The sequence below is a fragment of the Lissotriton vulgaris genome, chromosome 3_1 (genome assembly GCF_964263255.1).
Source record: "Lissotriton vulgaris chromosome 3_1, aLisVul1.2, whole genome shotgun sequence".
Lineage (NCBI taxonomy): Eukaryota > Metazoa > Chordata > Amphibia > Caudata > Salamandridae > Lissotriton > Lissotriton vulgaris.
In genome coordinates this window covers 1,743,450,052-1,743,474,670 of record NC_141689.1, presented here as the reverse complement: position 1 = coordinate 1,743,474,670, position 24,619 = coordinate 1,743,450,052, and the positions used below count along the sequence as shown (strand labels likewise).

The window sequence follows — 24,619 nt, the reverse complement described above, 5'->3', positions numbered from 1 at the left end:
TTTAGCTCACTGCACCATCCCAGCTCAGAACCTGGCTACATGCAAATTAGTCTGTCCCTGGCCCAGTGCATCATGGGAACAGGGCAGACCAAACTACCAAGCCAATTCTTTTACTGGAAAGGAAAAGCTTCCGGGGACCGGTTTCTGGCATTACAGCCGTCTTCGGCCCGGCTTGCTTGAATCCTGATGGTGCAGTGAGCAAGGGACTCATGTCTGAGTATACCCTTCCACGCTTATGGTGGACAAAACGATTCAGAAAAGGGGGTGGTGATGGACAGAGTTTCTGAATTAAGCAGAATACTCCTACCCAGTCAACAGATCAGGGCTTGATCCATCACCGTTTTTTAGCTCACTGCACCATCCCAGCTGGGAACCTGGCTACATGCAAATTAGTCTGTCCCTGGCCCAGTGCATCATGGGAACAGGGCAGACCAAACTACCTCATCCAGGCATAGCGTCTAAGAGCTACCGGCGTAGAAATCGTTCTACCCAGAGAGTCAGCAGTATCCAGTCCACAACGGATGACAAACTTGGCAGCATCCCTCCCAGCGGCGACAGCCTGGGAGAGCACTGTCTAGGCGTCCTACGGACACTGAGGCAGCACCTGCGCAACAGAGTCCCACACAGAGCGAGACTAACGGCCTAATAAACATGTAGTGTTTACTGACCACAGTCCCAAGCTGTCGGAAGAGAAAATATTACGAAGCTGATCCAGCTTCTTGGATTCTCTTCCCGGTGGGGCGGTAGCGAAGGCGCTCTTGGAAGTAGAGGCTTGGACCACCAAGATCTCAAGGGTGGGGTGTTGGGAAAGGAAAGTGGAGTCACCTGGGGCCAGGCGGTGGCGTTGAGCAATCATCCTGTCCACAGGAGCCCCCATGTTTGACCTGGACCAAGTGCTCAAAAGGACATCAATAAGGGCTTCATTGAAAGGAAGCAGAGGTACCGAAGAGCTTGCCACCGGCTGAAGCACCTCTGTCAGGAGGTTAGTCCTGACTGCAATGGTATGGAGTTCGAGGTTGAGAGTCTCTGCTGCCCTATGCAACACCACTGCGTACGAAGCCCCTGCTCCGTAGCCACGGTAGTCGGAGACAACATGCCAAGGTCAGGGGAGGTGTCCAGACTACTGGCATCCCCCAGTTCCTCTCTCCAGTCCTGCTCAGATTCTGCCTGATCAGCTAAAGGGTCTCCAGACCCCTCCCAGTCCTCCTCCTCATCATCATCATCTGGGTGCCGATCTGGCTGAAAAGGGAACCCAGGAGTGAACTGGGGCACAAAAACCCCTCTCGGCGCAGGATCCGGCTCGACATCGGGATGGAGGTGGGGGGCCTGCGGCGTCGGGGCAGTCGGCGGAGAAGGCCTAGGCCCCCGAACCAGTTCTGCGGTACCGAAGGCATGCCAACAGGTCGGAGCCACCCAAACATGGCATGCATCGCCTCGTGGAACGTACAAAGCAGGCCGGCAGTCGCTACGGGTCCCGGAAAGGGAGGGAAATGCAGAGTCTACTCTTCGGGCTCCACACGCGAAGCCGCGTAAGGGGCACCACACCTGCATCCCTCGTCGGATCGGCCGACTGATGAGGAGAAGTCAAAGAGCGATGGTGCTTCTTCGACTTCTTATGCTTCGACTTACCCGACCCCGAGTGCGAAGACTTCAATGATTTGGACGAATGGTGGTGGTGGCTCTACGACCCGTCCCTCGACCTCCCTCGCGCCTGGGACCTCAAACGGCGCAGAGCAGACTGCCGGCGCTCAAGCAATTTTGGGACCGCTCCCGCAAAGTCTTCGGCGCCATCGACCGGCAGTCCGAGCACGAGTTAGGGTAGTGGTTGCACTGCAGGCAAAAGAGGCACGCGAGGTGCGGATCTATCACCGGCATCAGCCAGTTACAGGAACCGCATGCCCTGAAGCCAGACATCTCTCGTGCATCAGGAGTCGAGGACTAAAAAAAAACAGAATTTGGCAAAAGTCTACAAAAAAGACAGTCAAAAAGGGACTGGTGGTACAGCTCTTCCCTGGATCTGCCGCTGGCTGACGTGGAAAAAGAAAGAACTGACGTCAGCGAGCGAGTGAGGTGTCTAAGTAGCTGCTGTGACGTCATCCCGTCGACAACACCAACGACGGACGTGAAGGTGACTGACGCCACTTTCCGACGCGCAGAAGTACTGCTGAAGGAAAAACTTTCCGGATCCAGTCTGATGCCTGGCGGTAAATCTAAGGTAAGGAATCTATAACTAACGTGTTTCTTTCAGATAGTAGCTTCATCACGGACACATCGGGGAAGTGAGCCATGAACGTGGGGTACCTTTACCTAACTGATCCTGATCACTGAGGTCTACAGAGATCTGGACATCAACCCATAGGATGAGGCCCCAGCTTACTGAAGAGGTCATCCGGATTCCAGAACCATTGTAACAGCTTCCAGCTGTTCCGGTTTCATAGCTATAACTGTTTAAAGCCACAGCCATGACATTTTATTTCTGACCAGTAGCATTTTACTGACTCTGCTCCAGGATTAGTAGCTTAACTAATGTACTAGTCTGTTTGGAATTCATCTGTTTTCCTTTTATGACATAAGACTCGACTTGGAAGATGAAGTTTAGCAACTACAGAAATGCAAAAATATAAAGCACAGCTTCTTAAGACTATAATTTTATACACTCGGACCTATTGGACCATTATTTAGCCCTAACCAAGTCAAAAATGTCACTGTCATTACTTAGTAAACAAAGAAATCAGTAGCTTTGTGTGGATAAAAGGTCATAGTGGCAACAGCTGGGGAGGGGGGGGGGGGGGGGGGGGGGTAAAGCTGTGTCTTAATCCCATTCCATTCCTTTCATAAATGATACTTTGACATAGATGGGCTCTGCCCAAGACTGTCATGACACCTAGCCTCAGACTTGGCTAAGCAGCGGTGTTCTGAGCTGCATTATATCAGCACAACAATGCAGATTGCTTTCCTACACCACTTGGTTTGCAGCAGAGGGGATGTTGGAGGGTAAGTCCTCTGCCATGGTGTCATTCATAGAATGATTTATCTACACAATTGCGTACTGCCCAAAACTGCCCGAGCTGTCAAAATGAGATTCAGACCAGGCACTGCAGACAATTTATCAAAACATTGCACAATTCATCTATATGACTGATGTGCTAATATTCATTCTGGAAACTGCAAACTGGAAAAGGGTCCCTAACACCCTAATGGACAGTCTGCCCCGGCAGAGTATCAACCCCAAAGTCATTATTCACTCCGAGCTGTAAAAACTGCAATTAGGAAACCCCACTCCAAATTACACCCTGGCTGGATGAATTGGAGTAAAGGTTGGGACAAAGACTCAGTGGCTGATATTTGGAAGGCCATAGAAATTAAGTATTAATGAGAAAGGAGAGTTTGGGGAAAAAATGTGTGAAGGATGTTTCTGTACATTTGGGATGATGGTCAAGATACCAGCACCGGTGGGAACCAAGGAGTGGTCAAAGTACACCAAGCGTAGGGAGTTGGCAAAGCAGTTCAGAAATGTAATCTAAACTAGTGATGATTGCATTTGGAAAAGGAGGTTAATGGTAGTAATTAACACGATTCCTGAAGAACTTTGTCATATTGAGGATCCCAGTCAATGTACTCATGTTGAAAAAGATATGCACCAGGAGAGAGACTGCTGTTTCGGGAAGCAGAACTGATGATGCACAATGTGGTTTGAGTTTGAGGGCTTGGAAAAAAACAATGTTTGAAAGCGTGTAATTTAGCTTCTGTGCTTCCTTTGGGGCTGTTCTAAATTAATTTCGGTAATCATGTTACTGGTGATGAGAAAGGCAACCTTGTGGGGATTTCTTTTTTATTCACACCTGAGAAGACATCCTCATGGCACAGAAGGATTAGTAATCCTAGTTCTCATCCAGGGGTATACTCATCAAAGTCATAATCTATGAATAATCCCCGCCCATGTGCGGGATCCCGGAGCATATAGAAAAGACATATAAATATATATGTATAAATATGTGAAACATATAATTGCAGCCTAAAAAACATTTTCTAACTAGCAAAAGTGCCGCAAAATTACATAAATTAGTATACATACAGTAGTACTCTTCCAAACTCTAAGGAAGAAAGATAGCAGAAAACATTTGTATACAACAATGCTTTATTGCCATAGGAAAACCTGTAATTGCAGGCATTTGCCAGTAGGCTGCAGTAGAGTATAAAGCAAACAGAGAAAACTGACACCTTGCCTTTAAGGCATTAGAGTAGGGGTACCGTGCCTTTAAGACCTGAAGGCAACCCCCTGCTCCCATGGTGCACCACAGGTGACAGTTGGGTCAGTTCTTTTGGAGGTGAATAACACCTGAGGAGATCCATAATAAAAACATCTCATAACTTTGTAACTCTGCTCGTCCGGGGAGGTGGGCGGGAGCTTATGACTTTGATGAGTATACCCCTGGATGAGAACTAGGATTACAGGTAAGTAACTAATCCTTCTCATCCAGGGGAGACTCATCAATAGTCATAATCTATGAATAGATTAGCATGCTCATACCCAAAGTCTCGCAGACGAGCAAGAAGTGTAAAAACTTCCCAGATAAGCTAAGACATATATTGACAATACATCTTAAGCAAACAAGTTCCTTAAAGAGGCCTGCCCTACTCTGGCATCGGCCTGAGTATCTGAGTCCAGGCAATAATGGCGGGTAAAGGTATGGACAGACCGCCAAGTTGCCGCTTTACAAATTTCAGAAATAGGAACATTACGAAGGAGAGCTGTAGTGGAAGCTTTCCCTCTGGTAGAATGTGCATGTGGTCTACCCTGCAAGGTTTTGTTAGCTAGTTGATAAGCAAAAGCTATACAGGAGACAATCCAGCGAGAAATTGACCGTTTGGAAGCTGACAGACCAGTATTAGTACTGCCATAGTTAACAAAAAGCCGGTCAGACTTTCTCAGAGGCAGGGTTTTTGACAAGTAAAACTTCAGGACCCTCCGGAGATCAAGGGAGTGTAATGACCTCTCCGGGGGAGTGGAAGGATTAGGAAAAAAGGTAGGTAAGGTAATAGACTGGTTGATATGAAAGTCTGAAACCACCTTAGGCAGGAAACTTGGGTGTGTTCTTAAAACCACCCTATTGGCATGAAAAACTGTGTAAGGTTCCTTGCAACACAAGGCCTGGATTTCGCTGACCCTACGGGCAGAGGTAATCGCCACTAAAAAAGCAGCTTTCCAGGTCAAGTGCTGCAAAGAGGCCTTATGGATAGGCTCGAAAGGAGCACTCATCAGTTTAGTCAGTACAATATTTAGCTCCCAGGGAGGAGAGGGAGACCTCACCGGTGGGAAGACTTTTTTCAGGCCTTCTAGGAAATAAGGAAGAAAGATAGTCTGACTGGGAGACTTAAGGAAGAAAGATGTCTGACTGGGAGACTTCCTATATGCTGTGATGGCAGCTAAATGAACCCTGATGGAGGGGTATTTCAAGCCTGATTTCGCTAAATGCAGTAAATATGGAAGAATCACCTGCTCTTGGCCATGTACCGGGTCAAGAGAGTGCTCACGACACCATAAGAAGAACCTCTTCCACTTGAAAGCGTAGCACTTCCTAGTGGAGGGTCGCTTCGATTCCATAAGAATATTCATGCAGTCTGCTGGGAGGTCTAGATGTCCATACTGGATGACCTCAGGAGCCATGCCGTCAAGCGAAGGGCAGGCGGTTGGGGTGCAACACCTTCCCCTGGTCTTTGGTCAGCAAGTCTGGACGGCATGGTAGTCGCCGGTGAGGAACCTCCGACATCTGAAGAAGATCGGGGTACCACCACTGGCGTGGCCACTCTGGTGCTATCAGGATCATTCTGGTGTTGGTCCTGTAGAACTTCTGGATCACCGCCGGGATCAGAGGCAGGGGAGGAAAGGCGTAGAGTAACGTCTGAGACCAGTTGATCAAAAGGCCATTCCCCAGTGATCCCTGTTGGGGGAACCTGGAGGCGAAGACGGGGCATTTTGTGTTTGCCGCGTCTGCGAACAGGTCTACGTCCGGTACGCCCCAACACCGAAAAACCTCTTGAGCCACTTCCTCGTTGAGCACCCAATCGTGCGCTTCTACGAAGATTCTGCTGAGGCAGTCTGCTTGGACGATGGATAGGCCTCTTGCTAGGAGCCAATGCCAGATCGCTTGTGCTTCCCTGCTTGTTCAGATAGAACATAGTTGTTGTGTTGTCCGTCTGAACCTGTAGGTGGTTGGTGCGCAGAGCAGGATAAAGAGACTTGAGAGCAAGATGAACTGCTCGAAGCTCCAGGAAGTTGATATGGTAGCCTTGCTCTACCTCGGACCAAAGGCCTTGAACTTGGAGTTGGTCCATGTGAGCACCCCAGCCTTGGAGAGAGGCATCGGTGACAATCGACTGAGATGGAGGAGGACGATGGAATGGCACTCCTCGTAGAAGATTTGATCGTTTCAACCACCATCTGATAGAATCCCTGGCCCCTTGAGGAAGCAAGACTCGGTCTACCCACTGGTCCGATCTCTGAGACCACTGATCTTCCAGGGCTTGTTGTAGAGGTCTCATGTGAAGGCGAGCATTGGGCGCAATGTAAATGCATGAAGCCATCGATCCCAGCAGAGAAGACACTTGTCTGGCTGTGGGGGCCCGATTTTCCAGAAGAAGGCGACCTTTCAGGAGCATAGATGACAACCTCTCTTCCGAAGGACACACGCTTGCCTGAAGTGAGTCCAGAGAAGCACCCAGGTAGTGGATCCGCTGGGAAGGGTTGAGAACTGATTTCTTCAGATTGACGTGAAGTCCCAACGACTCCATTAGTTTGAGGCAGAACGACAGATTGTTCTGAAGCAGCGACGGGGTGGAGCTCTTCAACAACCAATCATCTAGATATGGATAGACGAAGATCTTTCTTTTGCCGAGAAAAGCAGCCACCACCGCCATGCATTTTGAGAATGTCCGAGGTGCAGATTTCAGGCCAAACGGCAGCACTCGATATTGGTAGTGACGACGTCCGATCTGAAACCTTAGAAACTTCCGGTGTTTGATTGACACTGGTATGTGGAAGTAGGCGTCCTGCAAGTCGATGGCGCACATCCAGTCTCCCTGATGAAGATGTGTGAAGATCTGGTGCAGGGCAAGCATACGGAACTTTTCTTTTCGTATGAACTTGTTTAGCCTTCGAAGGTCTAGAATGGGCCTGTATTCTTTGACAGATCCTCGTTTCTGAACCAGGAAATATCGGGAGTACACTCCTTTATTTCTTTGAGTTGCGGGAACCTCCTCTATAGCCCTTTTTTCTAGAAGGATGGAGACTTCTTCTCGTAGCAATTCCTCTGTTGGTTTCCCCCTTCTCCTCAGGTACTGGTTAGGTTAGCGCCGGGACGCTCCGTTGCTGGGGCAGCTGTTGCGCTTTAACAAATAAATAACATAACATAACAGATGTTGAGAAACACTCCCTCCCACCGGAGTGGTGAACAGACGTGGAGGAAGCAATGGCTCAGGGCTTAGGAGGTTGCTTTGAGGAAGACTGCTGCCTGTTATTGCCACCTCTTCCTCTTCCAGGACGACGCTGCTGGAACTGCGTCTTCTGCTGAGACTGGGATTGCCACTGAGGGGTTTGAACCCTCTGTTGGAAGGCCTTCCTGTCTCCTTGACGAAAACGCTTCTTGAACTCCTTGCGTTTTTCCAATCCCACAGCTTTGACGGTGTCCATTTCTGCTTTCATTTTGGACATTTCGTCGACTGTGTGTGGACAAAACAGAGATTTCCCATTGAAGGGCAAATTCAAAATCTTTTCCTGGGGGTCTGGTTTGAGTCCCGTCAGGCGGAGCCAGGCCGAACGGCGGGAACAAATACCGCTTGAGTAGCCATGAGCTGCAAGGTCAGAGGCATCCACTGCGGCGCTAATAACTTGATTGGCTACCAAGCCTCCCTCATGTAAAGTCTCCAGAAAATCTTGGCGATCTTCCTTGGGGAGCTTGTCAGTAAAGCGAGTCAGAGAATCCCAAAGGGACCTGTCGTACCTTCCAAGCAAGGCAGAGGCACTAGCCACCTTCATAAAGGAGGAGGAGGAGGTGTTGCACACCTTCCTACCAAAAGAGTCCATAAGCTTGCTATCTTTTTCAGGTGGTACTGAGGAAGAAGTAGATCCTGCATGGGACTTCATGGCAGCCGCCACAATGGAGTCCGCAGGGGGATCCGATCTGAGGAACAAAGGATCTTCTGGAGGGGCCCTGTTCTTTTTGGCTATTCGAGACGGAACAGATCCCACCACTGCTGGTGTGAGAAAAGTAGCCATAGCTGGTTCCAGGAGACCGGGAACCAGAGGCAGTAGAGGCCTGGGCGCTGTACGATGACGGAGGGTATCAAAAATCACAGAAGTGGGAACCACTGGAGTGTTCAGCGTGATATTCAGCTTTTTTGCTCCCGTAACCAGTACATCGGAGAAAGTCGCGAGGTCATCAATTGGAGAGACTCGGGAAGGAGGCGTTGAGGAGTAGGTCGGAGAATAACCTCGGTAAGAGGACCTAGTCGAAGACGATCTTGTAGAGGATCTTGTACGCCGCCTCCTATGGGACCTGTCACGATGCCTGCTGTGACTGCCCCTGAACCTAGAACGATGACTTGATGGAGACCTTGTTCTTGGCCGGATTGGAGATTTTGGTCTAACAGGTGTCCTTGACCGCACTGGGGAACGTGATCTGACTAGATCTAGGCCTGGGTGAAATCCTGGGATTCCGAGTAGACCTAGCTGGTCTGGCTGGAGTCTTTGCCTTCGAAGGGGAATAAGTACGGGAGTAATCCGAGCCCGGACTACTCTGTCCAGATACAGCCCCTTGAGGATGAGTCAAGCTGCCCGCAGATCTGAGCGAAGATTCTGGGGAGACCTGTACAATATTCAAGCCAGGAGAAGATGATTTTCCTGAAGTCTTAGAACCAGGAGACTCCACCTCTGCTCTCACTTTATCCCTCGACAGAGAAATCCTCGACGTCGAGGAAGTCTGGGTGACCAGCGGCGTCGAGCGGTGCCTTGAAGCTCTCGACAGTGATAGACTACGTCGTGGAAAACTCGGCTGTAAACCTCGATCAGGTGGAGGTGCATCATGACGTCGAGTCGTCGACGATTCTTGACGTCGTCTCGACGATGATCTTCCTCGTCGTCACTCTCGACAGCGGCCCGCTAGCAAGCGGCGACCTAGATGCCGTCCTAGCTCTCGACGCCGATCCCTTCCGGGGTGGCGGAGAGTGTCTCGACGTCGACGGAAGCCTCGACGTCGACGGAGACTTAGATGCAGCAGCAGCCATGGACTGCGAGCCCGAAGCATGGTGCCTCGACGCCGACTTACTTGATTGCAGCGGAGTTCTTCGACGTCGTGAAAATGATCTGGGCCGTTTCGACGGCGACCTCGACGGAGTTCTTCGACCTTCATTCCTCTTTTTGGAGACAGGAGAGGTGGAATGACGCCGTTTTTGGCCGTGCTTGCTTGTAGGAGACAATCTAGGGGCTGTAGAAGCACCCACCTGGTGACTCTTGTCCATCTCCTGCATGGCATGAAGTCGAATCCTCTCCCTGTCGCGAAAAGTCCGACTTTTACATTTTTTACAATGATGGCACTGATCAGGAATGTGTGAAGATGGAAGGCACACAATACAAACAGAATGTGGTTCATTCTGAGCCATCTTCTTGTCACATGAAGGACATTTCCGAAAAAGAGCAGGCATTCTGACAGGAAATTCTTGTGGGTTACCACAGAAAAATAAATCAGAAGCCTTAATTAATCAAAAAATGTCGAAATATTTGAGAAAACTCTCTCAAAAAACCAATTTCAGTTGAAAACTGAAGAGCTCAAGCTCCAGGATCCTCACAGAAGGAGCGGGAAAAAAGAACTGACCCAACTGTCACCTGTGGTGCACCATGGGAGCAGGGGGTTGCCTTCAGGTCTTAAAGGCACGGTACCCCTACTCTAATGCCTTAAAGGCAAGGTGTCAGTTTTCTCTGTTTGCTTTATACTCTACTGCAGCCTACTGGCAAATGCCTGCAATTACAGGTTTTCCTATGGCAATAAAGCATTGTTGTATACAAATGTTTTCTGCTCTCTTTCTTCCTTAGGGTTTGGAAGAGTACTACTGTATGTATACTAATTTATGTAATTTTGCGGCACTTTTGCCAGTTAGAAAATGTTTTTTAGGCAGCAATTATATGTTTCACATATTTATACATATATATTTATATGTATTTTCTATATGCTCCGGGATCCCGCACATGGGCGGGGATTATTCATAGATTATGACTATTGATGAGTATCCCCTGGATTAGAAACAAAAATTAACACCCATCTTCAAAACAACAGATCCTGAGTTCTACAAAATAATAATACAGTGCACATTGCATAACTTCATGACAAAGTAAGAGAAAGAAACAAGATAATCACCAATAGTGGCTATTTCATTCCATATATTGAATGAGTGACCTATAATTAACATCTAACCTCCTGTTACATACAATAAGCCTATTTCTATCCGCGTCCCACAACATCCCCACTCCAACTTGCAATGCAGGCCCAGATTGTTGCCCCCCGCTTTCTAACATTTCTACCTCTGCATGCATATAGAGCTGCCTCCTGCTTCCAGACTCCTAGCAGCCACGCTAGCCACATCTGAAATGTGGGTGGTTCCTTATCCTTCCATCGTGCTACCAACATTATACGGAATATTGCTGTGCCTATAAACAAACAGTATTCTTGTTCCTTATTACAGCTGAGTGAGCTGCCGTGTCCCAAGATTACCAGTGTGGGCGTAAGATCAAAGCCCCTACCAAATATGATTCTCCAAAAACCCAGAATCCCAGATTTTAGAGAGATCTATTGATGGCAATCTAAGAACATATGTTTTAATGTGGGTGATCCTTCCCCACATCTAGGACAATGATCGGCCTCCCTTTTTCCCCATGCAAAGAGCTTTGCGGGTGTAAAATACAGATTAAATACGGTCTTATATAGCTGTGCAATAAGTTCGAGGCTAAGAAAGTTTCTGCAGACATCTCCAGGGTTCTATGAATGTCCAAATTTGGATTACCCAGTTTTGCTGCCCAGGATTTCTCGATTTTCTCCAAATCTGGTATCATTGCCAACAATAGCTTATATACCCACTCCTATTCTGCAGGTCTTGTTTCTAATTACCTCCATCAAAGGAATCTTCTCTATCATTACCCTAGGCCTATATGCCATTAGTATGATCTTAACCTGTAAAAATTTTAAAAACTGATTCGGCTGTATCCCATACCTCTGTTGTAAATCCAGAAATTGCGGCTGTTGATTTCCCCCCAAAAACTCTGATGTTGGTTATACCCTTAGCCTCCCACTCCCGCCCCACAAAGTCAGAGGTTGCTTTTGAAAAAATTGAGCCATACCAGAGGGGCGTATACTGTGTCACACGAGGAATTCCCATAAATTTGGATATCTGTTTCCATATACGCCCTGCACTCCTAATAATCTTAAACCTCACTTAATTGTAATAGCCTTGCTCGAATAGTTTTAAAAGCAATCCTACTGCGTCTTTTCCTACTACTAATTTGAATATTGTAGGGATTCTTTCCCCGGTATTCAGGAAATTCATTTCACCCATTTTCAATAAGAAAGATATTTGATGTAAGAAGGCTGCCCAGTAATATAATGCAATATTTATGATAGCCAACCGACCTCGCTCTTGCGTCAATGCCATTCATTTCAAGGACCTCCTTTTCTTTCCATACTGCCAGATAAAGTTCGAGAACATGGAGTTTACGTTTTTAAGCATACTATCATCAATTGCTACTGGAATGGACCTAAACAGATATAAAAATGTAGGTAAAATATTCATTTTCAAGAAATTTCCTCTCCCTATAATTGACAAGTGGAGGGTAACGATGGGTAACGATCCTGGGACAAAAAGGCTGCACATAGTGACTGGGGGGCCAGTCCAGCTGAACTAACAGGGGGGTTCAGGTCTCATGATGCTCTAACCACTTTTACTTTGGCTTTAAGGCTCGGGCGCAGTGTTTTGAGGCATCGGATTTTCACTGCAGCAGGCACACATGGTACAGGAGATATGTACAAGGAGGCTGCAGGCGGTTCGTGGAAGCTGGGGTTCGACTCTGGAGGGTCTCAGGACCTCACTGGTACTTAGACTAGGGCTAGGGGTAAGGGTGCAGTGGTGCTTTCCAGTATTGGATTGTTGGAAATCTGGAGTCTTTGAGGTTTTCTTAGGTGCCTGCAGGGGAGCAGCTCTGCTTCTCCACAGGAGATTCTAGTTGCTTCTTGAAGTGCTGGCAGTCCTCCCAGGCTTTTGGAGGCAGAGCAGCTGCAGGACGAGTCATCTTTGGCGCCAATGTCGGGGACAGCAGGCACGCAAGCAGTATTGACGCCAGGTCAGTTGCTGCTCCTCAGTTCTTGCTTTTTACAGCTCTTTGGTGTCCTCCTTAGGTCTGTAAAATCTGCCCTGCTGGTGCCAAGGGCTCCCTTAATTACTAGATTTAGGGTTGTTAAGAGGAGTGAAGGGTGTCAGCCAATGGGCTACTTACCCTTAGGGTCACTACACCCTCTATATCAGGGGTTTCCAATCCTTTCCGTAGTGGGAGCTACTTCTGATCAGTGAAAATGAACCAGAGCTACTCAAGGCTGAACAACTCACGCATTGTTAATAGACACCTCCACGCCCAGCTGCCATGTCCGTCAGTCAGAGGGTGGTCTTTGGGGATGTATGACAGTGTTACGTATGAATGAGATATATGTGTATGGGTAACTGAGAGCCTGTGTCATATGTACTTGTGGCACAGGACATACCTTTCAACATTTGTGGCACCGTCACATGTAAAACGCAAACATTCAATCATTTGTTTTTAAATGGAAGAAATAGTTTTAAGTTCAAAAAAATGTTGTGCAAAAATGTTTAAACCATGGAGCATTTTTCTGCACTTTAATTCTTTCCTGCTTAAAAAAACAGGACTATATTTCAGTTATAAATATGGCACAATGTCTACTGGCCACTGGGAGCAGTAAGCCTGTTTGTAAATATACTTTAAAATGGCAGGGAATTAAAATGAAGAGTTACCTTAATCAGTAAGGTAACTTTTCATTTAATATTCTTCCATTTAAATCATTCAGTAACATAAGGTTGTTCTCATGCTTTAATATTGAATTGGCAAGTAATTTTGATTCAGAGTTAAATACCTCTGTGCCACAGTCTGCATCATACATCTGACTGAGCACTGCTCATTTTCAGGGCCTGCTATCTGTAGCCTGCTAAGAATAATGTAAAATAAACTCAACCTTCCCTTCAGTTTAAAAAGGAAAATGTGACATTGTGCTCATTTAAAAATGAACTCTGCTGTGAGCTACTCTGAAAGGGGCTGGGAGCTCACAATCAACTGGTTGAAGACACCTACTCTATATGACCACTTACTGTGGGAAGTTGGCATAACCCGGTCCCAGAGTTCTTAATTCTGCCATCACAATGGTGGCAGAATTTTCCAAAAGGCGGGCACATCAGTCAGCCCACCTTAGGGGTGGGGTTGGCATGGTAGTGCACCGAGCCTTGCTGCATATATACCCGCATGTTCTGATGCCAAATGGGCCCAGGGCAGGAGGTTCGCATTTCCCCAGTCTGGTATAGCCGCAGTCACATATCAAAGGCAGCAGAGGCCTTTGAAGCCTCCTGCCTTGATATGCTGATTACTTAGCCATCCTGCTTGGAGGAGGAGACCGCATTTTTTACCAGAGCAGGCACTGTTTCTGCCCTCAGAGAGCATACGGTTTAACCAGCAGGGGGGTAAGAAACTCATCTGTGGTGGCAGGCTAACTCAGTAGCCAGCACACTAGAGGCTTGTAGGTTTTCACGGGGCACTTCTAAGGTGCCCTGTCGGTGCATGTATTAATAAATCCACCACTGGAATTAGTGTGGGTTTACTAATGCAACGTGTTTGATACCAAACATCATAGATTTCAGTGAGACGCGCAGGACAGAGAATAGAGTGAAGAGAGAGTTGCACAGCACGTAGCACGGAGAGAGAGCCGCTGTGAGAGCCGCAAGAGGTCCGCGAGTGACCCGCGCCGGACCCGGACCTGCGCCGGACTTCGCGTTGAGAGCCCCTGGCTACTGGACGTGCTACAGCTACAGCCGCAGGGACCGCAGAAAGCCCCCGGTGAGAAGCAGCGGCGAGTGACAGCTGACCGCCGGTAATCGCAGTATTGAAGGCGGCAGGGGGAGACTGGAGCTGCGAGTGCTCTCTCGTCATGGTGCGTCGGCTGGCAGCGGTAGCGGGGGGGCCGGTGGCGGGTAGGTGACTGCACCAGCGCCTACATCAGACTACACCATCCCACACCAGCCTCCGCTCCAGCCCCTCCAGTCTATCCCACACACAGCACTGCACCTGAACTCTCGCCCCACACTCCAGCTTCAGAGTATGTAAAGTATGTGAAGACTGCCCAGAATCTGAGAGCCGGTGCGACCCCCATGAGCTGAAAATTGTGCAGAGTACCAGCTGGGTGTGTCGTGCGGACAGGAGCCACCACCGTCAGGGCAATTGTGGCTGGAGGGTTTCAAGCAAATCACGGGTGTCGCCGCAGGAGTTGACTCCCGATCAGTATCTGGGCCCCGGATTGTCTTCCCGCTACAGGAGCAGCGGTAACCAAAGAAGCTGCCAATTTAATACACAAGTAGACAAGTGGATAATTAAAAAACACCAAACATCAAAGAGGCAGGAGCAAAAACCCCTCAAAAGCAGCGGTCGCCGGGGGGGGTGGGGGAGGTGGGGGGGGGGGGTCTTGCCCACCTTTTGACCCAGCAAGTAAGGGAGGCAGTGGTGCATTCCGGCGCCCGCTCCCTCACAACAACCAAGTTTCGCAGCAAGTAGTAATACAAGCACCAGACACTGAAAGACCCTCCCACGGACACTGCAAGGGGCAGGACTCTATTTCATCAATTGAGTCACAAGGAAAATCCCGCAATTACACACCCGGCCAGACCCCTGAGCTGAAAAAAAAAACGCAAAGCGCCGCTTTTTGGAAATGAGATCAGGGAAAACGCGCCAACATGTGGAAAATAAAAAAACGCAAAAAAAAAAATCAAGGAAGCTAATTGTGGATGCAACACTGCCATTGGAAATAGGGACCCGGCTAAACTCCAGGGAACGGTTGGTTTCAGCACCAACCCCAGAACAAACATCCTCCTCCAGTCGGAAAACCGGGATCTTAAAATTCTTTTACTTAAAGGATCCAATGGCAGCGATTTACGCACCAACAGCTGAGGTCTGCAAACTGCCAAGCCCTATTGCGCCTCAGAACGCCATTTCCCCACTGGCCAAAAGTCAGCAGAACCCAATAAACGACCCTTCAGGGTCTTCGTCTCCTACAGCGTATGTGGCTCCCACATCTAAGGGTAAACTGGAACTAGTAACCGCCCAAGTGCATCACTCCACCACTTCTATAGTGTCTAACGGAAACATGGAAAGCGGAGTTAACATTGACAATCCCTCTCCAAAGGAAAACCGTTTGATTCAGAGCAAATGTACTACAATCACGGAGTTGGTTGAATCTAATGACCACTCAAAGGCAATCAAGGGCTTCCAGGAGGGAATCACTGGTCATGGCAATCTTTTCAACTCATCTTGTCAAGAAGGGGATCCATGGTTAAAACCTCTTTTTTTACCAAACGATTCCCAACTCGAGGAACTTACAGAGAGAATAACAAAGTACATCGACTCTCAAGGGAGAGCCCCACGATCAGAGCAGGGGTTTGAGGATCGCCATTTAAGTTCTGGCATGTTGGTCTCAACCCCCTGTTGCTATGTGGCAAAAAACGACCACGGAAAATCCTCCGTAAACAATTGCACCATCATGCCAACAAACCAACCTCACACTAACCAGGCTGCACAGATCTCAATTTCATCGGGGTGCACTTCGGACTCAGAACTTAAGGATCCAAGCAAGCTCCAAAAAGACCAGTCATCCACCCCATGGTTTCAAGCCTTGTTGAGCACTCTAGATCAAGCCATAAGGGTGATAAATTATCAGTCAAACAAAATGGAGGTCCAGATTGACCTCATTACATTAGTGGCGGGTCACATTTCGGGTATCAATGCAAAACTGGACTCCCTATCCTCGCTCCTAACAAATGGGGGAAAATCGGAGGCTACCATCAGCCCATGCAAACAGTGTAGTTGTGGATGCGGAAGTATACTTGATAAACTAGCAAGCCTTCCGGCCATCCTGATGGACATCTTAGGAGAGGTAAAACAACCCCGCAGCCACTGTCAGGAGAAAGAAAATAATCTTAACCAGGATAAGTCACTAACGGTCAAGAGTAACTTTGCAAACGGTGCAATAAAATGAAAATCAACTACGGATCAAGACCAATCCTTAAAGGAAATGGGTTCAGGGAATCCAGCCTTAGTCATTGAAGATACCCTGTCTTCCCAAAAATCCTTTACTGAGGACAAACCCACAAAGAGGCAAAGGAAAAAAGCAAGAAAGGCTAGGCTTAAGTACAAAAGGCAACCGAACACAGACCTGGGCAACATCTTTCCCATATTCAAAACCAATATTCTCCAGGATAACAAACTAAAATCTCCAATTGGTTTACCGGGAGAGAAGATTTATACCTATTCATCAGACAAATCTATTACATTAAATTCACCCAGGGAAGGGGGCCCCATTCAAGGAATCAAAAATCTCCCCATCCAGTCAATAGGAAACACGAGCCAAGCGCCAACTACAGGTCTCAACTCCCACAGAGCAATAAGTTTGAACCTGCAATATGAAGGGCAGGAGCAGCGTCAAGTAAAATCAAAATCCATACAAACGGCGGGACTTGGTGGCTGCAAGCTTTCTTATCTTGCACTAGCTCCGACAAACAAAAGTAAGGACATGAAAAGTACACCTAAAATGGGTCCCCATCAGGACACGATAGTCAGTAGCGCACAGGCTACAGGCACAACAGTTGAAAGAAATCCATATGAAGTCCCCGGGGAAATAGCCGGTCCAGGATTTAAAACCGCATTAACCCCCTTGCAAGTCACAGTTTTCGAAAAGGAACGCAAATGCTCGCTATCACAAAGGACGGCGTGCACTGATCTAATAAAGTCATCAAATGCAGGACCAACACATAAAACAACAAATTCAGCGGAGGTAGCACCGGAAGCGCATGGACAACAAACGATCGACAAGAGGCGCAATAACATTCAACCTTATAACCAGTTGTCTTTCAATGCATATCAAAGAGCAAAGGAGCTCGCCCAACGGTCAGAACCGTTTGAGTTCAAATTAACTTTCATCCCAGAATATCCAACCAAGGGGCCACAGGACACCCTCAATCGAGGTAACCTGTTAAAATTATTTAACGAAACAGCTCTAAAAGAGATAAAGTCACAGGACCTTTACGCTGTTGAATTTCAACTTAATAAAAACAACTCTGACATAGAGGAAACCGTTACAACCTGGGCCTCAAGAGACTTGGTTGAAAAGATATACTCGGTAAGATCTCAGTTTGATCCATGGGGCATTTCCATCATAAAACACACGCGCCCAATCCCTTGCAAAACAGTACGTGCACCCCAAAAAAAGGAAACGAAAATATAGGATGTCCAACCACCTGTCTGCGAGGTGCCCGGGCCTCCTCGCCAGTACTTTCAACGGTAAGGATTAGGACCCCCTCGTCAGACACCCCGCAAGTATCCGGTCATTACGTCACGGATAAAACGGACTGGTCTTGGATACCCATGGTCCTGAGTAACAAATCTACCTAACTCTGACCCAAATCTGGCAACGCATAGCAAGAAGCTCCCTCAGAACGCAATAAAGCCAAGAAGTGTTTCAGTTTGTTCATGGAATGTGTACGGCTTCCAAGAAATGGCGCATGATCATGCAACGCTGGTCTTTTTTCAACAACAAGACAATCTTAATCCAGGAGTCATGGAAGTTAATAACCACTTCAATCTCAGGATTTAAAGAACTCCATATATTTGCGGAACTCCTCTCAACCTTTGGGCATCTTCGTGGTGGCTTATCGACCTATATAGCCCAAAGATATATTTGGTTATCAAAAGAGCTGGACGTGGGTTTAAACTGGGTTCAAGTGACTAGAATTTCAGAATCTTCGCCATCCGGGACTCAATTGTGGCAATTTATAATATTCAATGTCTATATCCACCCAGACAGAAAGTCACAAAAAGAGAAACACGCAAGCTTACTAGCATTAATTAAAGTAATGCAAAGATCCTATTCGCATTGTCCATCGTTTATCTCCAGGGACTTCAACAGTGTTCTTATCGGGAAAAATAAGGACACGGCGAAGACGTCAGCAACCAGCTGTGGAAAAAAACTAGCAGCCAGTCTAAAAGAAGCAGGTCTGTCAATCCTGAACGGCAACACAAAGGGGGACAGGCCAGCAGGTGTCACTCATTTGAGTGGCAGGGTTAACTCCATAATAGACTACACTATTGTAAGCGACAAACTACTTCCCGGTATTGACTTATTCAAAATAGTACCACGAGTTGAAATTGATCACCTCCCCCAAATAACAAGTTTGAACATCACACACATCATTGCGCCAAGAATGACCTCCCTACTTCACCAAGCTTCTAAGTTTAATCTAAAAAAACTAAAATGGCGTGGTGAAGGGTTGGGCAGAATTGAGGCCTTCGTGAAAGCCGAGCTGGTTAATCTAGGGATCCAAAAAGAGGATGAGCGAGTTTCCAACTGGGAGAAAATGATACTGAATCTACTGCAAAAGTTCCCAGCAAGGATGGGGAATCAGAGTAATGCCAATTGTAAGAAGGAGCCCTGATTTAATATGGACCTGAGAGCTAAAAAAAAAAAAAGAAGGTCGCAAAGGAGTTACGAGCACTTGCCAGCCAAAAAAAATATCGGGCCAGTGATAAACAAATCTAACATAAGGGAAGCTAGGAGCATCTATAGAAAGGCCGTGAAGGTCGCAAAGTCCTCGTACAAAGAAAAAATTTGGAACAAACTCATAATTGCGGGAAAACACCCTAATAGTCGCGACTTCTGGGAAATTATAAACAATCTAAATCAAAGAGCAAATCTCCAACAGGAAGCAGGAGTCGGAGCAGATATTTGGACCAGTCATGTGCAAGCTTTATACAGAGAAAGGTTTATGGGCTACACAGGAAATTGAGGATAAACAAAATGGAACTAAGAATAAGGAAAAACCCGAGTTCGAGGAAGACTCAAAGGGGGAAACTGAATTGGCTGATTTAATCAACAAAAAAGAATTAAGGGTGATCATATCAAGATTGAAGTCAAAAGGAGCTGCAGGCCCGAATGGGCTGCCAAATGCTATCTTTAAGCACGATCCGGACATGTGGCTAGAGACTCTAACTCTCTTATTTAACCACATGTATAAACAAGCAGACGTTCCCACATCTTGGAAAGGCAATATTATCCACCCGATATTCAAGCATGGAGATCATTGTAATCCAACAAATTATAGACTGATATCCTTAATTGATGTGGAGGCTAAGCTCTACGCCTCCTGCCTCCTACTTGAGCTACAAGCTTGGATAGGAGTAACCAAGATAATTCAATATCAAACTGGCTTCAGGCAAGGAATGGGGACAATAACAAACTTAACTTGTCTGTCACTCCTAATGGACATCGCGGTAACCAAGGGAGCCCGGCTGTATGCCTGCTTTATCGATATCAAGTCTGCTTTTGACGGGGTGAACAGAGAGCGCTTGTGGGGTAAATTAAAAGTTGGGGCCTGCCAAACCAACTTTTACAAGCTATAAAAGCCCTATACCGGAACACCTGGGCAAGAGTGAAACTGGGTAACGGAGGCAGTACAACCATGAGCATTCCTACGCATCAAGGTTTAAAACAAGGTTGTGTATTAGCCCCTACTCTGTTTAACCTTTTTCTTTGTGACCTCTCAAGTGTGATGGAATCGGCAGAAAATCATCCTCCATTTTTGGCCAACAACCCAATATATTTCTTGCAATATGCAGATGATATAGTACTGTTGAGTAAAAGACCTATCAGCCTACAAAGAGCCATTAACAAACTGACATCTTACTTGGATCGGGAAAGGCTGGAATTAAACAAAGACAAAACAAAAGTGGTCCTCCTAGTAGATCCGCAAAAAACTAAAGTACATATGGACGGCAAAAGGGGAAATAGTGGAAGAACAAAGGTCATACAAATACCTGGGAATAATAATATCAAAAGGGGGAAATCATAAGGAGCACAAAGCAGCAATTCAAGCAAAAGCTTAATCTCTGATTTTTGCGTATCGATCTTTAAAAGCAAAAATGGACTGCCCAAACCACAAGCACCTATTAAAAGTCATGGCAGCCAAAATTATGCTCACCTTATCATATCGTTTAGTTACCTGGTGTGGTAAGGAGGCAGATTTTCTAAATGACCTACAGATTTAAATCTACTAAGCGGTCTTCAATCTCCCAAAATCCGCCTCAGTTTCCCAAGTCAGGCTTGAATTTGGACTGCAAAATCAGTATTTCCGGAGCATGAGCGGCTTCGTGAAAATCTGCAACAAACTTCGATCCGCAGATACAATGGACTGGCTGAGTTGGGAAGAAATCAAACAACGGGCGGAGAACGATTCCGGGAACACATGGGGGAAGTACCTGAAATACTGCGTGGAAAAGCTGAACCTGGAACTAGCCTGGAAAGCGGGGACAGATAAATCAACCCTAAGCAGACTAGCTAACGGGGCAGCGAAAAGGAAATCCTTTTTGGAGGACAAACATTCTATTGCAAATCGTCGACATGGCTGGACCATCATTAACTCTTTTATAACACTAAAACCTCTTGCATATCTTACATCGTATTTTAACGGTCACTTAAAAAAAGCTTTTATAGACTATAGGATGGGCATGCATGTCTCGAAGGACTTACTACCCTCTTGGAAACACGCCCACCAGTCGGAGCAATGTCGACTCTGTGGGTATAAAAGTGAAACTCTAGCCCATCTTTTCTGTGCATGCCCGGCACTGATAGGACAGAGACGACGATATTTGAAATCCATTTTTAATGAGATGAACATTCGCTCCTGCAGACATGCAGTTACAAGCTGGTTGGGCGGTTCCTCCACTATGTTGGCATGCCGGGTGGTGAAATTTCTGGCTGAGGCTAGTAAATGCTTAAGAGAATCTGAGCAGGGGGAACATCGTGACGAAGGACCATCAGGGATACCTTAACTCCAGGGTCTCAAACCGGGATAAGAAAAAGAAACCCTGAGACAGACTAGTGCCCGAAGAAGTTCCTATTATTGCTCTTTGATCTGCATAATTTTTTAATGGCATCTGATCTTGAGAAGTATTAACTTAAGAAATGTTATTAACTTGCATTGGTTTTTTATTATGCGAATTTGTAATCATTTTAATTAATTATGCAATAAATTTTTGACTTGACAGATTTCAGTGAAGCCGTCATGTAGCTGTGGAACTCAATTTTACCAGTGTCCAGCACATGCAATTAAAATGTCTTTTGTTCATTTGTGATATGTATGAATTGAGTAGGGCATCACAGGGGCATATCTTCTCATGCAGATATGTCCACACATGTAGTATAGTGCACCCTGAATGCTGTAGGAGTGGCTTACCTATACTGCATGCAGTGTCTGCAAGCATGGCACCATGTTGTGCTTTGACTTTTCTCTGTACCAAGACATGCAGCCTGCAATGGCAGTTTGGTGCTGAGAGGTTCTTTAGGGTGGCACAATGCATGCAGCAGCCTTTGGGGACCCTCTTTAGCCTCCTTGCATTCGGTACCAGGGGTACCACATACTAGGGAATTACAGAGGGTGCTAAAGGTATTGCCAATTGGGGGAACAATTGTACAGTTTAGGAAAGAGACCTGCCACTGGGGACATGTATAGCAGGAACCCAGTGCACTTCTGTCCAAGTTGCATCAGATACCAGGCAAAACTTGTGGTGAGCCTGTAAAAAAGGGCCACTTACCTACACTCACCCATTGTAGTCTCCCAAAAGGCAACCACTTGTTGGTTTTGAATAAAGCAGTAGCTTCTGTGGTTGTGCCCGTCTTACCAGAAATAATTACTGCATAAAGTAGTTTGAGATGTAGGCCTCAATAAAGGCACCATCGGACCAAGCTTGCGAGTTCTGTCCCAGTAAGCCATGTGATGCTATCAAAAACCTGCACTTTCAGTTCACTTCTGACCATTCGATGGATCCTACATATTTAAAACATTGTGTACTATCCCCACTTATTGGATGCCAGAGAATCAAACACTAGGTCACCAGGCCATCACCAGGAGGGTCAACAACAGCACCAAACATTGTTAGCAGAGTTGCACCAAAGGTTGGCCCAAGACTATAGCTGGTTCTAGAGACCAGATACCGGTATTTCCACCCTCAAGCCAGAGTTCAATTCAGCTGAGAACTAGAGACCTTGGGTCTCCCAACGACCCCCATGTTCAATTTAACTAAGCTCCAAAGGAAACACTGCCAAAGGTTAAACATGATTAGAATTGTAGCACCTAAAACTAGATGCTATATAAATATTTGATGTTGTTACAGGGCCCCAGTAGGTCTAACACACTCTGGATATGTGCTTACACTATTGTTGTTTCTAAAATAAGTGTTCCTGAAGTATCAGCGGTGAAACTGTTCAGTGCTTATGAACAATACAATTAATTAAGATGAATTCCCAGATTAAGTTTGCCCTCTGTACATTTGTACAGACAGACAGGATGAATGTCAATGAAATGGTGTCATGCAAGACAGAGGGCAAGTGTCAGTTTATACCAAACAAAGTGAACCTTACCTGATAATCTGTGTGGTACTGAGTTAATGTTTTTTGCAAGAAAAGCTTCATTGAACTTTTTGGGATGTGTGTCTCCGAAAAGTCTGTTTATTTCTTGGTTTAACACTGTCCTCACTGCTTCCGGTAATTCTTTACTTTCTGAAACTGTTTTAAAAGAAAATTATTAAATGCAGAGACAAAATACAATGTAAAAAACTAAAAAGAAAATCAAAGTCTTCTAGAGAAGATGTGCAATACATTATTACAAAACCTCAGTAATGTATAAAAGGCTGATCACATATTTAACTTCTTGTGAAGTTGCCTATGCTCAAAAAATGTATGCAGCTTTTACTTTCATTAGAAATAAACCGGTCAGATGAAACGCCTAGCACTACTGTAGGAAAGCCACAAAGCTAAAAAATGTAAACTTTACATCAACACATAAGAAAGATCATATTATACCACTTAATCCAAGAGTATGACACAAAGCTCATATGACTAAAGTGGTCTATGAAAAAACTACAGGAAGGAAGCTAGCCACCTAGGACACTGCCAAATAAATACCCAGAATAAATCTACATTGACCATGATATGAATAAGTGAACAAGTCACTTACTTTTAGTAATTATATTTCTGGAAATACTCCGACTAGCTCGATTCCATAACCATAAAGGGCTCTGCTCTGGCCCTTTTAAAATCATTTCATTCAGAGAGAGAACAATAAGTGACCCGGATGAATTCTCTTCCAGCACCTTCTCGCTACCATGCAGTGTTCTGTAGGCTCATCTTTGAGCCCTATGCTTTTTAATCTTTAAGTTACCCCCCTTGGCTGCACTAATTAAAAAGCTTGGGTTCTCGGTTGTTAAATATGCAGACGACACCCAGATGGTTATATTGGCCGGAAACCCAGAGGACGCAGGGGGCAGATTTCATAGCTACATGCTGAAGACCAGTAATTTAATGTCCAAGAAATTGTTTGAAGTAAAATTCCGGTAAAACCAAGGTGCTCCTGCTGGGCAACAATACATCATTCTGGTCTCCAACCTAGTGGCCACAGGAAGTAGGAACTCTACATACTCCAAAACATTTGGGATCATCTTTGATGACAAAATCTTTTGGGACCATCTTCGATGACCAACTTTCACTTGATAAGCACGTTAATTTTATGAACTCCTAATCTTTTTTGTCCTGAAGATCATTCTACAAGATATGCAGAAGTTGGTGGTCACTACTCTGGTGCTCTCGAAACTTTACTATAATACACTATATGTCAACATGCAGCAGAGACTCAGAAACCAACTACAAGTCCTGTAGAACGCTGTGGCGCGAATGTTACTTAGGATCCCCAAACATCAATTTGGTTTGCAAGCCTTGGCTTCGTTCCATTGAGAACCCATCTGCAAGCACTTTGACTTCCAAGCACTTTTCATTGCTTTTAAAGCCTAGCATGGCTTAGGCCCAGAATATTAGAAACGGATGTTCATCTGGTACCTCCTGTCTAGGATCCTGCGCTCTTGCTCGGCCTATAATGTTATGATCCCCAAGGTTAAGAGTCTACTGGGGAGGCAGAGGTTTTGTTCATTGTACAGTCAAAACATGAACAAGTTACTTACCTTCGGTAACGCTTTTTCGGGTGGATACAGCACCTGCCTGTGGATTCCTCACCTTATGAATATCCCCTGCGCCACCATTCCGCAGAACTTTTTTCCCAGCTCTCCACGTCGACGAGGTTGTCACAATGCCATGGCTCCGCATGCTGCTCCGCATGACGTCACTGGAGCCATAAGAGAACCATGTCGGCGTGATGACGTTCGTTCCACCCATTTTTTCCGTGTCACCGAGGCAAAACGGGAGAACGAACCATA

General features: G+C 46.2%; 1 protein-coding gene across 1 annotated transcript in view; it reads right to left on the bottom strand.

The window, feature by feature from the left end:
* Positions 1-24,619, bottom strand: part of NAA15 (N-alpha-acetyltransferase 15, NatA auxiliary subunit) — a 778,287-nt gene that overhangs the window by 101,187 nt on the left and 652,481 nt on the right. The window contains exon 18 of the mRNA XM_086962172.1: positions 22,776-22,919. Coding sequence (XP_086818298.1) covers positions 22,776-22,919 — 144 coding nt within the window. The remainder of the gene's footprint in view (positions 1-22,775; positions 22,920-24,619) is intronic.